The 13,492-nt window shown below is 43.3% G+C and overlaps 1 protein-coding gene across 1 annotated transcript in view; it reads right to left on the bottom strand.

The window, feature by feature from the left end:
* The window catches only part of LOC309547015 (histone-lysine N-methyltransferase SETDB2-like), a gene marked incomplete at its 5' end in the record, with an annotated part of 79,930 nt that overhangs the window by 32,019 nt on the left and 34,419 nt on the right, over window positions 1-13,492 (bottom strand). Inside the window, 3 exons of the mRNA XM_082246789.1 lie at window positions 4,035-4,154; window positions 9,291-9,848; window positions 11,402-11,456. Of these exons, the coding sequence (XP_082102915.1) occupies window positions 4,035-4,154; window positions 9,291-9,848; window positions 11,402-11,456 (733 nt within the window). The remainder of the gene's footprint in view (window positions 1-4,034; window positions 4,155-9,290; window positions 9,849-11,401; window positions 11,457-13,492) is intronic.

Here is a 13,492-nt window from a genome sequence, read left to right as displayed (position 1 = left end):
CCTGCTATTCTATCATCTGCTATCATACAACATTGCTAAACCTTCCTGCATCCATCTGCTACTGTCTCACCTTCAAGTGTCTATCACCTACCACCTCCACTCAACCTATCCCTCAACCTTCATCATTGTGTTACCACATACATAAAGTCACTCTAGGAACCAGCTTGCTAATTGTGTGTATTTACTGGCTGAAATAAGACCTTCCACACATGATGAGTCATTGAGGTTGGGAATGGTATCTCAGCATATCTCTTACATGACTACTGACGTGGAACTATTTCTGCAGCTGAAAATCCACACCATATAAGAAACGCAGAAGCGTTACACATGGAAAAAAAAAAATAAGAAAGTTGAGTCACCCCAAAATCTTTACCAGATTCTTATCCGAGCATGCAGGCCAGCAAAAGGTGTTTGGAGATGAGCATCCTCAAACCATGCCAGGCCACATGCCTTCAATATGGGGGCCGTGCATTGTTAGGGGGACACTCTCTGGCAAAGTAGCTTGTGCCCATGTTGATGAGAACAAAGGCCTCCTCCCCACATACCTGACCCGAAGCAACTGGTATTAATTGGGGAAGGGGGGAATCTCACGCCATTTTGTTTTGTATTTTCAGCTCTTTTGTTTACATTCTGCTGTAAGCTGGGATCTTCCGCTGACAGCATGGATGACTCATCGTTGTTAGGAATCTGGCAAGTGCTGGCTCCTTAACCAATGACTCATTCCTGCTGCTGACAGCAGGGATGAGTCACTGGTTGTTAGGGTGCCAGAGAGTGCTGGCACATAGAAACAGATGCAAAAATTGATCATTTGTCTGTTTACATCTGTTTAGGTCCGCTTTTTTTTTTCCTTTTTAAACGAAACAAAAACAGAGATTTGCTCCCTTTAACCACTTAAGCCCCGGAGGATTTTCCTGCTAAAAGACCAGGGGGTATTTTGCGATTCGGCACTGCGTGACTTTAACGGACAATTGCGCGGTCGTGCGACACTGTACCTAAACGAATTTGACGTCCTTTTTTTTCCCACAAACAGAGCTTTCTTTTGGTGGTATTTGATCACCTGTGCGATTTTTTGATCACGCGCTATAAACAAAAAAAGCGCGACAATTTTGCAAAAATAGCAATATTTTTCACATTTTTTTATATGAAATTCCCCCAAAAAAATGTAAAAATCAAAATTTTTTAACATTTTTGGCCAATTTGTTTTATCCTACCTATGTTTGGTAAAAAAAAAAAAAATCGCAAAAAGCGTATTTTGATTGGTTTGCGCAAAAGTTATCGCGTTTACTAACAAAGGGAAAGATTTGTCATTTTTGTTGTTTTTTTTTTTTAACGCGTAATGGCGGCGATCTGCGATTTTTTTTGTGGTACTGCGACATTGCGGCGGACAGATCGGACCCTTGACTGACATTTTTGACACTTTTGGGGTTACCAGTGACATTTCTACAGTAATCAGTGCTATACATATGCACTGTTACTGTAAAAATACACTGGCAGTGAAGGGGTTAACTTTGTTTGGGAGGGAGGGGCTGTGTGTGTCCCTAGGGGCGTGATTCTTACTGTGATTGGCTGTGGCTCTAGCTGTAAGGACACTGATCAACGGATCTACATACTAGATCCATGTGATCAGTGTCTTTACAGCGAGGAGAATGACAGGCAGCTTGTTTAAACAAGCTGCCTGACATTCTCCCTCTCCCCCGACGATCGCCGAGTGGCCGGCGGACATCGGGTCCGCTGGTCACACGCGCGGGGGGTCCGTGACCACGCGGGAGCGCGCCTCCGCGGGCGCGCGCTCGCTCCCCAGACCCTCCCAGGCTAGTGACGTTAATTAACGTCACTCTGCCTGGCAGGGGCTGACCACTGCAGTAAATCTACTTGCGGCGGTCGGCAAGCGGTTAAAAAAAAAAAAACAGACCTGAACGGACATGGATGTAAACAGATAATCATCTGTGTACACCAGTTTGACCATAGGAATGCACTGCTGTATGTTTTTCATTTCATGGATAAATGAAAAATAGATAGATGGAACGCCCATGTGAAAGGGCCATTAGCCCTTCATAGTCAGAGTATCAAAAGCATTTACCATGCTGTCCTATTTTTCTCTGTGTTCTGGCTGCTAAGCTAGTGTGGTTTACCAGGACTTCCACCTCCCTTCACTGCTGTCCAACCGTGCTGCTTTTAAGAAGACAAATACTCCAACCTAACTCCAGAAAAGCTAAAAAATTTTTTTTTGCAATAGAGCTGTACCCGCACTAAAGGGGTGATTGCTTGTTTAGTCTGCGTAATGGAAACTTTACTTACCTGATCCTCTGCTTACCCAACAGATGGCGCCCCCCCTTGCTCAGGCAGTGAACTGTTTCTCAGCTTCTTAACATCCAAAAGAGGACTATGGGCCCTGCATTGGTCTTGATGACATCAGAGGACCTTAAAACATCGGGAAGAGGGAAAAAAGGTTGCCAATTCCTGTCTAGCATCATGGAGGAGCCTGCAGGAGTGGAGCACTGGGTGGGTAATAACCACTTTACCAGCCTCACTGCATGGGAGGATTTTTATGTTTTCGGAGTTAAGCTTTAACACATTTGGATTGACAGTGACTAGGCATGCTGGGGGAGGTGGACGTCAGTCAGACTGCCAGAATACTGACATACTGGGGGTGAATTGCTAAAGCTGGAGAGTGCAAAAATCTGGTGCAACTCTGCACAGAAACCAACCAGCTTCCAGGTTTTATAGACAAAGCTTAATTGAACAAGATGAAGTTAGAAGCTAATTGGCTTCCATCCACCAGATTCTGACTGCACTCGTTTTAGTAAATCTACCTCACTGAGTACTGATGGAAACTTATCTTTTTGCTCTGCCAAAGTAACAGTCAACTGTACTAGTTTGAAGATGAACACGTTTTTATTCGTAAAACATCACAGAGGTCAAATAGGGCCAATATTAAGGGGCTGCACAGGGTCCCTTGCTCATGGAGGCACTATGACACCATCGCCCTAAGTAAGGAACAACACGTGGCCTAAAAAAATCACATACGTTTAAAACAACTCTTTTTCAAGCAGGACTTGAAAAAGGGTTGCCGATTTTTTTTTTTTTTTTATAAGGAGATGTTACATCCTAAATTATTAGGGTGTTGATTCAAGAGAACAGTTACAGCACTGCCGGCATATTGTTGCCCTGTAGGCCAGGGGCGGCCCGTTCATTGGGGGCGCCGCCCCCTTATCTACATGCAGGACACCGGACGCATGGATTCCAATGGGTTTTTTTTTTTTTTTTGAAGCACGTGATTACAGCCAGAATCTCTAAAAGGCTTTAAAAAAGGGTGGGCTTGGGGTGCAGAGCACTGCGCCCCGAGCCCACCCAGTTGTGTGATAATAGCGAAGGAATATTTGCTATTGTCACACGGACTCTGCTCCTGGCCAATCAGGAAGCGGGTCCTGAGACCCGTTTCCCGATTGACTGAAAGGAGAAGCCATGCCATTGGCTGAGGAGGAGGAGGGAGGAGACACCGGAGACCGAGCGAGGGGGAAGCCGCTGCTGCTGCCCTCCACATGTCCAGGGTGAGTGAGCCGGTGACCGGTGTGCGGGCTGGTGTGGTCGGGTGGGGGTCTGGGTATGGTGTGGTCCGTCTGCGCGCCCCCACCCCCCCCCCCCCCCCGGCCCATGGAGCACCAGCCGCCAATGCTGTAGGCTGTGTTTCGGTTTTTAAATTTGCAACAATAAATGGTTATTTTTTATACATTTGTGCAGATAAAGTTCATGTTTTCCAATCAACTTTTCTTGTCTAAATGTTAGGATGTGGCACTTTCTTACAACATATATGCACTCAGAGGACCACCATCTGGTAGTGCATTCCTCTTATTAAAACAGTACTGTGCCGATTCTCTTTATAAGGAGATGTTACGTCCTCCTAAATTATTAGGGTGTTGATTCAAGAGAAGGTGTCATTCACTCGTTTTATACAAAACTACTGCAGAATACTGCAAATCTAACAGAAACATATTTGCCATCACAAGAAAAGAACTAGCTTACATACTTCTTACCCAGAAGGAATAGGAGCTTGGAGGCGCTTATACTTGTAACCGGTTGAAACTGACTGCCTGGGTGATGATACATTGTTATTACATGCTCTGGCTGTCAGCTGCAAACATGTACATGTTGATCTAAAAAGAGGCAACATGATAAAAGAAAGGTTAAAGAAGTTGTAAACTCAGAAAAAAGAAAAAAAAAAAAAAAACCCATGTAAGACAAAAAGGCATAATGAGCGAGTATGCATTGCATACAAGCTCATTATGTAATACTTACCTTAGAATGAAGCTGTTCCAGCAGAGCCTGCCCACCGCTAACATTTTCCCTAGTTTCTTCCAGGTTTGCAGGCTCCGGCGCGGTGACTGGCTGAAGCTGTGATGACATCCCATGCATGCGAGCAGGAGCAGTTGTTCACAGCACGGGGCTCGGAAAGGAACGGCACCCGTGGCTGTTCCTTCAGAGAAAATGCGCCAGTGATGTCACTGGCTGCATGCAATGTAAATATCTCCTAAACTGTACACATTTAGGAGATATTTTCACTACCTATAGGTAAGCCTTATTATAGGCTTACCTGTAGGTATATGTCTGCAGAGGAAGTTTACTTCCTCTTTAATATAACTACAAAGCAATATTGTAGCATCATATTCATTTTTACAGAGATCAAAATCAACACTTTAGCTTCTTTTAACCACTTGCCGACCAGTCACTGGGACTGTACTGGGGCAAAGTGGCTCGATTCCGTCCAGCGACGTAGACCTACGTCGCTGGACTCCTCCCCTTGTGGGCGGCGCTCGCGCGCCGCCGGAGGCTCGCTCGAGTCGGGCCAGGGGAGGAGCAGCGGCTATTGCCGCTGCTCTTCCCCGATCGTCGGGGAATCGAGTTTGGAGAGCCGCCCGCTTGTGTAAAAAAAAAATCGCAGATCGCCGCCATTACTCGTTAAAAAAAAAAAAAAACACCAAAAATGACAGAAATCTTTTCCTTAGTTAGTAAACGCAATAACTTTTGCGCAAACCAATCAAAATACGCTTATTGTGATTTTTTTTTTACCAAACATAGGTAGCAGAAAACAAATTGGCCAAAAAATTTAAAAAAATTTAGATTTTTACATTTTTTTGGGGGGGGGGGGGGGATTTCATATTAAAAAAATGTGAAAAATATTGTTATTTTTTCAAAATTTACGCTCTTTTTTTGTTCATAGCGCAAAAAGTAAAAATTGCACAGGTGATCAAATACCACCAAAAGAAAGCTCTGTTTGTGGGAAAAAAAGGACGTAAATTTTGTTTGGGTACGGCGTCGCACGACCGCGCAATTGTCAGTTAAAGTCGCACAGTGCCGAATCGCAAAAAGTGGCCTGGACGCAAGACAGCAAAATCCTCCGGTGGTAAAGTGGTTAATTTAAACTGCACTATATTACTATACTATATAAACTACACTATATTACCAAAAGTATCGGGACACCTGCATTTACACGCACATGAACTTTAATGGCGTCTTAGCCCGTAAGGTTCAATATTGAGTTGGCGCACCCTTTGCAGCTATAACAGCTTCAGCTCCTTTGGGAAGGCTGTCCACAAGGTATAGGAGTGTGTCTATGGAAATGTTTGACCATTCTTCCAGAAACACATTTGTGAGGTGAGGCACTGATGTTGGAGAAAAGGCCTAGTTCGCAGTCTCTGCTCTGAATTATGCCAAAAATGGGTTGAGGTCACAGGACCAGTCAAGTTCCTCCACCCCAAACTTGCCTTGCTCATCCATGTCTTTATGGACCTTGCTTTGTGCAATTGTTTAAATCATTTGGTTAAGGGGGGGTTATGGTGTGGGGTTGTTTTTCAGAGGTAATAGATTAAAGTAATAGATTCAAATAGTAGTGACCAGAAATTGTGCCACATCCCTGAAATAGGAAGACTCATTTTGAAGCGTGGATGGAATTTATTATAGGCTTACCTGTAGGTATATGTCTGCAGAGGAAGTTTACTTCCTCTTTAATATAACTACAAAGCAATATTGTAGCATCATATTCATTTTTACAGAGATCAAAATCAACACTTTAGCTTCTTTTAACCACTTGCCGACCAGTCACTGGGACTGTACTGGGGCAAAGTGGCTCGATTCCGTCCAGCGACGTAGACCTACGTCGCTGGACTCCTCCCCTTGTTTGGTTAAGGGGGGTTATGGTGTGGGGTTGTTTTTCAGAGGTAATAGATTAAAGTAATAGATTCAAATAGTAGTGACCAGAAATTGTGCCACATCCCTGAAATAGGAAGACTCATTTTGAAGCGTGGATGGAATTTTTCAGTCACAAAATGATAATCATACAGATTAAAATGAACAAATCTTTATTGTACAAAAATGTAAATCCACAGTATGCATAGCATAAAATGATCTGATAAAAACTGAAATGACCACCAATACAAATACACTGTAAGCTGCATAGAGTATACAGCAGGTGTGCTCAAACTTTTGAAGAGCGAGGGCCACTTAAAGTGGAACTTCCACTTATCTGTCTCCTCCCCCCTCTTCCGGTGCCACAATTGGCACTATTCGGGGGGGGGGCTCCTCCCTCTGCTTTGTGGCCAATTACCGAGCGAAGCGTGCTTTGCGCAGTAAGGACATGGCTTTACTGCCAGGTTCCCTTACCGGCAATGGCGGCAGCAGCACCCACTGTCCACCAACTGTGCGGTGCTGACATCGCTGGACTCCAGGACAGGTAAGTGTCCGAATAGTAAAAGTCAGCAGTATGTGGAACTCCGCTTTAAGTGATTTGGTAACCGGTTGTGGGCCACAATGAACTATGGGGTGTTACCGCCCCCCAAACCACAAATTTAAATGAGCCCTTACTGTCCTGAGCCCCCCATAAGACTGCTTTCACATTGATGCACTGCGGTTTACCCGCACCGTGGGTGAAGAGCAGTGCACCCGTGGCTTTCCTGCGGGTTAACTGCTTTCAGAAAGCGCACCAAACCAGCGGGATATAATAAAAGTCTATGGCTCAGTACAGCTAATCCACAGGAAAGCTTCAGGTGCATTGCGCTGTACCTGCGGATCAGTGTGAAAGCGGTCTAAGAACCCTTTTTATAAGTGCTAATATGGATATTGCAGAAGTGCAGTGTACTGTACGTGATGTTTATTTCACTGACCTTTTCCTCGTCCTGCTTCTGCTGGCATCGCTCTTCAGGCTGCTAGAAAGGTCCCAGGTGAGGTGTACTTGGTATCACTCTGCCTAGGACAGGAGTCAGTGCTACAAAGGAAGCATAAGATTATGCGGCTCCTGCTCCTTTCCACAGCCTCCTGCTTTCACCGCTGTCGGCTTCATGCACTCTGATGCTCTGGGGTGGCGGGTGACAAGCCGTTAAAAGTAATCTGGTCTTGCCGACTCACTATCCCAGAGCATAGGCATGCGCTTCCCTAGTTTGAGGTCAGGGGCCACTTTAGAGGGCTTTGAGGGCCACATGTTGAGCACCCCTGGATTACAGAATAAAGCTCAGCACGTTTCAATTTACAAAAAAGCAATCTTCATCAGGTAACCATACCCATTATAATGGTGGCTTTGATTTTTGTAAGTCAATTGATCTTAATATAAATTGTATAGTTTATGTAGAATTGTGTTGTTGGAATCTGATGTATACTTATGTACATTTCAGAATTTACCACCATATCTATCTAACCCCCTGATGAAGATTGCTTTTTGTGAACTGAAATACGTTGGGGCTTATTCTGTAATCTCTATGCAGCTTACAGTGGATATGTATTGGTGGTCGTTTCAATTTTTATCAGATCATGTTATTCTAGGTAAGAGTGGATTTTAACTATGTACAATAAAAATGTGTTAAAAAAGGAGGAGTCAAAATAAAAGTATAGTCAAAGCTATTTTGGCTATACTTCTCCTATGTGTCATAGGAGTGCAGATTCTTCAGTTTTCAGCTGACAGTGGACTCAAGCCCGCTGTCGGTTGACATCACAGAGCTGGTCCAGGCTCTGAAAACATCCAGACTGTATGGTCAGGATCTGCCCATAAACCTAGACCGAAACCTGGCTCAGACTCTCAGCTAACTGCTGAAAGCCTGAGCCAGCAGCTCCTGCCCACTCCATAGCCCAACGCTCCAGTGAGCACTGGAGGGGCAGAGCAGACAGCCAGTGACCAACAGTCATGGCTTTCTGCTCAGAGTGAAAGGGGAAAACTGAGCGATCAGAGGTGTGCAGAACTGGCGGGAGACAGCTGCAGCATCGGATTGATGCTGCATCCACCTAGGAGAGTATAATGTTTTTTTTTCCCCCATAGCCCATACTTCGCTTTAATTTTTGATCTGTGGGGCTATAACTGTGTCCTGGAAAAATACCATCCACACTTCATCCACAATCAAAATTAGTCTTCATATTCACATACAAACACAATTTTGTGGGAAAAGAAAACAAGTAGCATCAATGTTTGACTCAGTACAGTTAAATATTTAGCATTTTTGTATAAATGAACAACACAACAGGAGTGTATTAAAAGGAATTGGAGATATGGCAAAAAAATAGCAGCCCTATTAACAAATAAAAAGTAGTCAGGAGTGGGGCAAGGTTTATTGCTTTGCTGGATCCTCGGTGCTGACCGTACATCTTCCTGTGAGTCTTCACTTATTTCTATGAAGGATCCATTAGTGTAGCCTTTCTTAGAGACATTCCTAGGGGGTTGCTCAAGCTGTGGCTGATTGACCTCCCTGATCTGATGGTGCCTAGATAGTTAATGTGCCAACACCACTTCACAGAGCTAGCTGGATTACACCAATGATCTTTTTAGCCGTCTGTAAGGGTAGCATTCTGACCAGTAATGTCAGGGGCATTCCTAACACTGGCCAGCTATGGCCAGGCTTTTACCCTCCACTGACTCGTGATTAATTGCTTTTGGCACAGGTTTCCAGAGACCTAAGAATCTACATCACTGGTTCCTCTGGGGCACAAATGTTGCAAAAGTCTTTACTAGAGGGTGCAAGATACACAATATTTTATTCACTCCTCCCTCTTCTGGATTCTCCGCAGTAATACACAGCTGCTGACAACAGTCGTTCCTGCAGGACCTGAACAACAGCAATGAAGTCTTGAGTGTTCAAACCTAGTTCGTACCATCCTCAAAAAAAAACAATAAAAAACAAAAAGCAAAACAAAATGATATGCACATACGGCCTTCTGTTTCCACAATAATGAACTTGACAAACAAGGTATACCCAATTTTTCTGTAGATTTCCTAGCTTTTAATACACTCCTCAGGGCAAATGAAGCATACTTACACATCTAAACATCCGTCTGTACAGTCACAGCATCCAATGAAGAGATCAGTAAAATTATTAACCGAGTATCCATGTGGCCATGGGCTCTTCCTATATGTAAACGAAGATGGTATGATTTTATCAATTTCATTACAGAGTGAGACTGGCACCAGCTCCACATCTCTGCTAATATCTGCTTCTTGAGTTACAACTGGGCCCATTATGAGATTTCTCTCCAGCTGGAGGTAAGTGTTGAATGAAAAATAGTCCAGAAATAAAAAGTTGCATTTTGTCTGAAAGAGGTAAGCCTGCACATCATCAAAGTTCCGCAGACCCTTTCCACAAGGGGCTTTGTAGATGACATCTAGTGTTCTGGAAAGAAGGCCAGACTTGGCGTGCCACCGCTGGAACTGGCACAGGATTGGAAATCTGAGTGGGTTTCCTCTTTTGCTAAAGTATGGATTCACCTCAGATAGGCATGCCTCTCCACATGTATGTTCCAAATAACGAACACACTGTGTGGTGGAAGGTAAAGCTGTATCTATTTCATTGGGGTCTGGGCTGGTCACCTCTTCTTCACTGCAGGGGAACATAACACAATAAAAATGTCAGAAAAAGTATTACTCATATGTAAGCATACCTGACTCAAATCGGATAGCGAGGATTCCAATAAATAGAGGAAAGTGGTAAGACACAAAACTAAGGATAACCTTTTGACAACAAACCTAGAAGATAAATTTGGACAGGTTGGAAATTTTCATCCGAATCTCATAAAAATAAGCTAAGCACGGTTTGCATCTAAACGAATTGCATAATAGTCTCAATTCAATTCAGAGAAAAAAACAGTAGTAAAATAGTGATGAGTTAGCAAAACAAACTCCCTTTATGTGGTCTGCATCCTTCTAAAAGTCAAGTGAATATGAAAGAATTCAGCAGGAATAGTTATTCATTACAAGGAACGTTAAAGGGGTGGTAAAGTCAGAAGGTTTTTTTTTTTTTATCTTAATGCATTCTATGTATCAAGATAAAAAGCCTTCTGTCTGTAGCAGCTCCCCTAATACTTACCTGAGCCCCCTCACTATCCAGCGATGTCCACGAGTGCCTTTAGACCTGGACTCTCTCTCCTGATTGGCTAAGACATAGCAGCGGCACCATTGGCTCCCTCTTCTGTCAGTTAGCCAATCAGGAGAGAGAGGGGGTGGGGCCAAATAGCAGTCCTGTGTCTAAATGGATATACGGAGCTGCAGCTTGGCTCGGATGCCCCCATAGCAAGCTGCTTGCTGTGGGCCACTCAACAGGAGGGAGGAGGCAGGAGAGCTGAAGAGGGACCTAAAGAAGAGGAGGATCTGGGCTGCCCTGTGCAAAACTGCTGCACAAAGGAAGGAAGTATAACAGGTTTGCTATTTTAATTGAAAAAAAAAAAAAAAAAAAAAAAAAAAGAGAATGATTGCTGATCGTTCAGTTCTCCCCCTCCGAGCTGAGCAAAGAGCCAGGACTGGGCCAGGAATCTTGAGAAAGGCTGGTGTGCACCAAGATTTAGAGTCCTAACTTGGGCCTAAATAGCAATAGGTCAATAACAAGGTTACTACCATAAAGCATGCAGTTCATATTTAAAGCAGAAATGAAGTCTGATCTCTAAAGACTGCAAGCAGACAGGCTCTTTATTGCAGAAACGAGATACAATGTCTCTTCTGCAATAAAATACACCTGCCTGCTTGCAGTCTTCCTTGGAATGTATACTGAGCTGCACACCACAGATTACATTACGACACAGATCCTGTGTGCTGGGATGACTGAACTCCTGCATATGCACAGAAGTGATGTCATAACATGCTGGCCAATGAAAACAACTAAAGCCAAGAACACGGAAGAAGCTGGGTAGAAGATGCCAGTCGGGGATTCTGGACCACTGAAGGAGAGTTAAGTATCGCAAAGTTTAGTTCCTCTTTAAGAAAAAAAAAAGTCTAGGACCAGGTGATACAATATTAATATAAATTATAACCAGAAAAGAAAAATACATTTCTAAAATAATCCCATAAAAAATACACTCACACTGACTACAAAAACCTTTAGTTAAAAAAAACGTAATACACACTGGCAGTTCAGATATGAAGTGGGCTGATAATGCTTACCTTCTTTCTGGGAATTGATCCTCATCTTTTGGCAGTTCAACTGAAGTATTTTCATCTGTATGAATAAGAACGAGTAGGAATATACTGCATTACCACTTGCTATGCTGGGGTTTTTTTTGTTTTTTTTTTTAGAACACTTTTTCTCTGCTCGACTTTCCTGCAGCATTAGAGTGTATATTGTAGCTTACCAGTCTTCAGATGTGGTGGTCACATACATTTTTTTCTGCAGGCTTCTCCACCCTTTTTATTTAAAAATGATCTTGGCTGCAACACTTTATACAGAAAACTGGGTGACCAACGTCACCCTAGGACATATATAGAGGAGCAGCATTGTCACACCCTAGGACAGGACAACAGATTACCTTTCCCTCTAAAGTTTAAAATGCGGATAATCCGAGATAGCTAGGAACAATGCTAACAACAGCAGAGGCAGAGTGTACAATTAAGTATGAGCTCACATGATTGCTGGCAGAATAGGTGTTGTTTTTGCACTTATTGAACAGATGTAACAAATGGCATTCAAACTACAGTATATATACACCAGACCCATTTCACATATCTGAAAAAAGACATCAGATGACTGTTATATAAAACTGGAGAAAAAGATGGGCAGCAAAGTGGCTTAGTGGGTAGCACTTCTGTGCTGCAGAAGTGTCTCAGCAGGGACACTACCAGAATGGAATATACATGTTCTCCCTGTGCATGTGTAGGTTTTCTTCAGGTACTCGGGTGTCCACCAAGACTCCAAAAACATGCTGGTGGGTTAATTGGCTGCTGTCTAAATCAGCCATAGTGTGTATGTATGTGGGATAAGGACCTTACATTTCAAACTCCTCGAAGGACAGGGACCGATATGAATGCACTGCATAAATTGACAGTTATATATTGTAATTACCTGTAATAAATATCAATATAATGTACATTATATACAGATTAAATGTGTTCTATGCAGACAAAAACGTATCTGATTTTCTGTATGTATTTACATAGTAGGTGAGGTTGAATAAAGACAATAGTCCATCCAGTTCAACCTGTGTAGGTGTGTGTGGCTGTAATCATCTCACATACCCCTGAATGTTCTGATCCTTGAGATGTAAGTCTAAGAGTCTTTTGAAAGCCACCATACTACCCGCAGAAACCACCTCTTGTGGTAGAGAATTCCACAATCTTGTAGCCCTAACAGTAAAGAACCCCCCACGTTGCCTGAGGTTAAAACGCTTCTCCTCTAATCGCATTGTATGCCCTCGAGTCCTCATGCAATCCCTTCGAATGAACAGCTTTTTTTCTAAGCTGGGATCCCCATTAAGATATTTATAAATTGCTATCATGTCCCCCCTCAGACGTCTCTTCTCCAGGGAGAATAAATCGAGCGATTGTAGACGCTCTTCATAGTCAAGGTCCTCCAATCCCCTAATTAGTTTAGTTGCCCTTCTCTGGACTCTCTCCAGCTCCAACACATCCCTCCTGAGGACTTGCGACCAGAACTGGACAGAATACTCCAGATGTGGTCGGACCAGCGTTTTATAAAGTGGAAGGATTATAGTCTTATCTCTGGAATACATCCCTTTCTTTATGCATGCTAATATTCTGCTGGCTTTGGCAGCTGCCAAAAGATTAATTGATTTTTAGTTTTAAATGATGACAAACCAAAACACCACCTATATATATATATATATATTTTTTTTTTTAGGCTGGGTTGCAAACTCTGGGCACATAATCCTTGGTCTTGCTCTCAGGTGTGCAGTGAGAACATACAGTAGCAAAACACTGTTCTATTGCAGGTCGATGTGGTAATGTCATGACATGCAGGAATGTTTCCATTGCTTGGAATGCATCCCCACTTTATTTTCGGACCCCTCCAGCGACTAAAGATCTTTATTTGTGTTTTTTTTTTTTTTTAACGGTGCAGTGCTTTGTTGAACCCCCGGGAACAATAAAAGTGAAATGTGAAATCACAAGCACACAAAGTGCACAGAGTGTACAGTATGGCCAAGCCTCTGAAGAGAAAGGATCTCGGATCCTGAACCAGGGCACAAGGCTCCTGACAGAGGTAAGGCATGCCATCTTCTAACTAGGCCGAAGCCAAGTGGG

This window comes from Pelophylax lessonae, assembly GCF_965119305.1.
Source record: "Pelophylax lessonae genome assembly, chromosome: 2".
NCBI lineage: Eukaryota > Metazoa > Chordata > Amphibia > Anura > Ranidae > Pelophylax > Pelophylax lessonae.
Note: the sequence above shows the minus strand (reverse complement) of the source record. Positions and strands in the feature narration are given on the sequence as shown.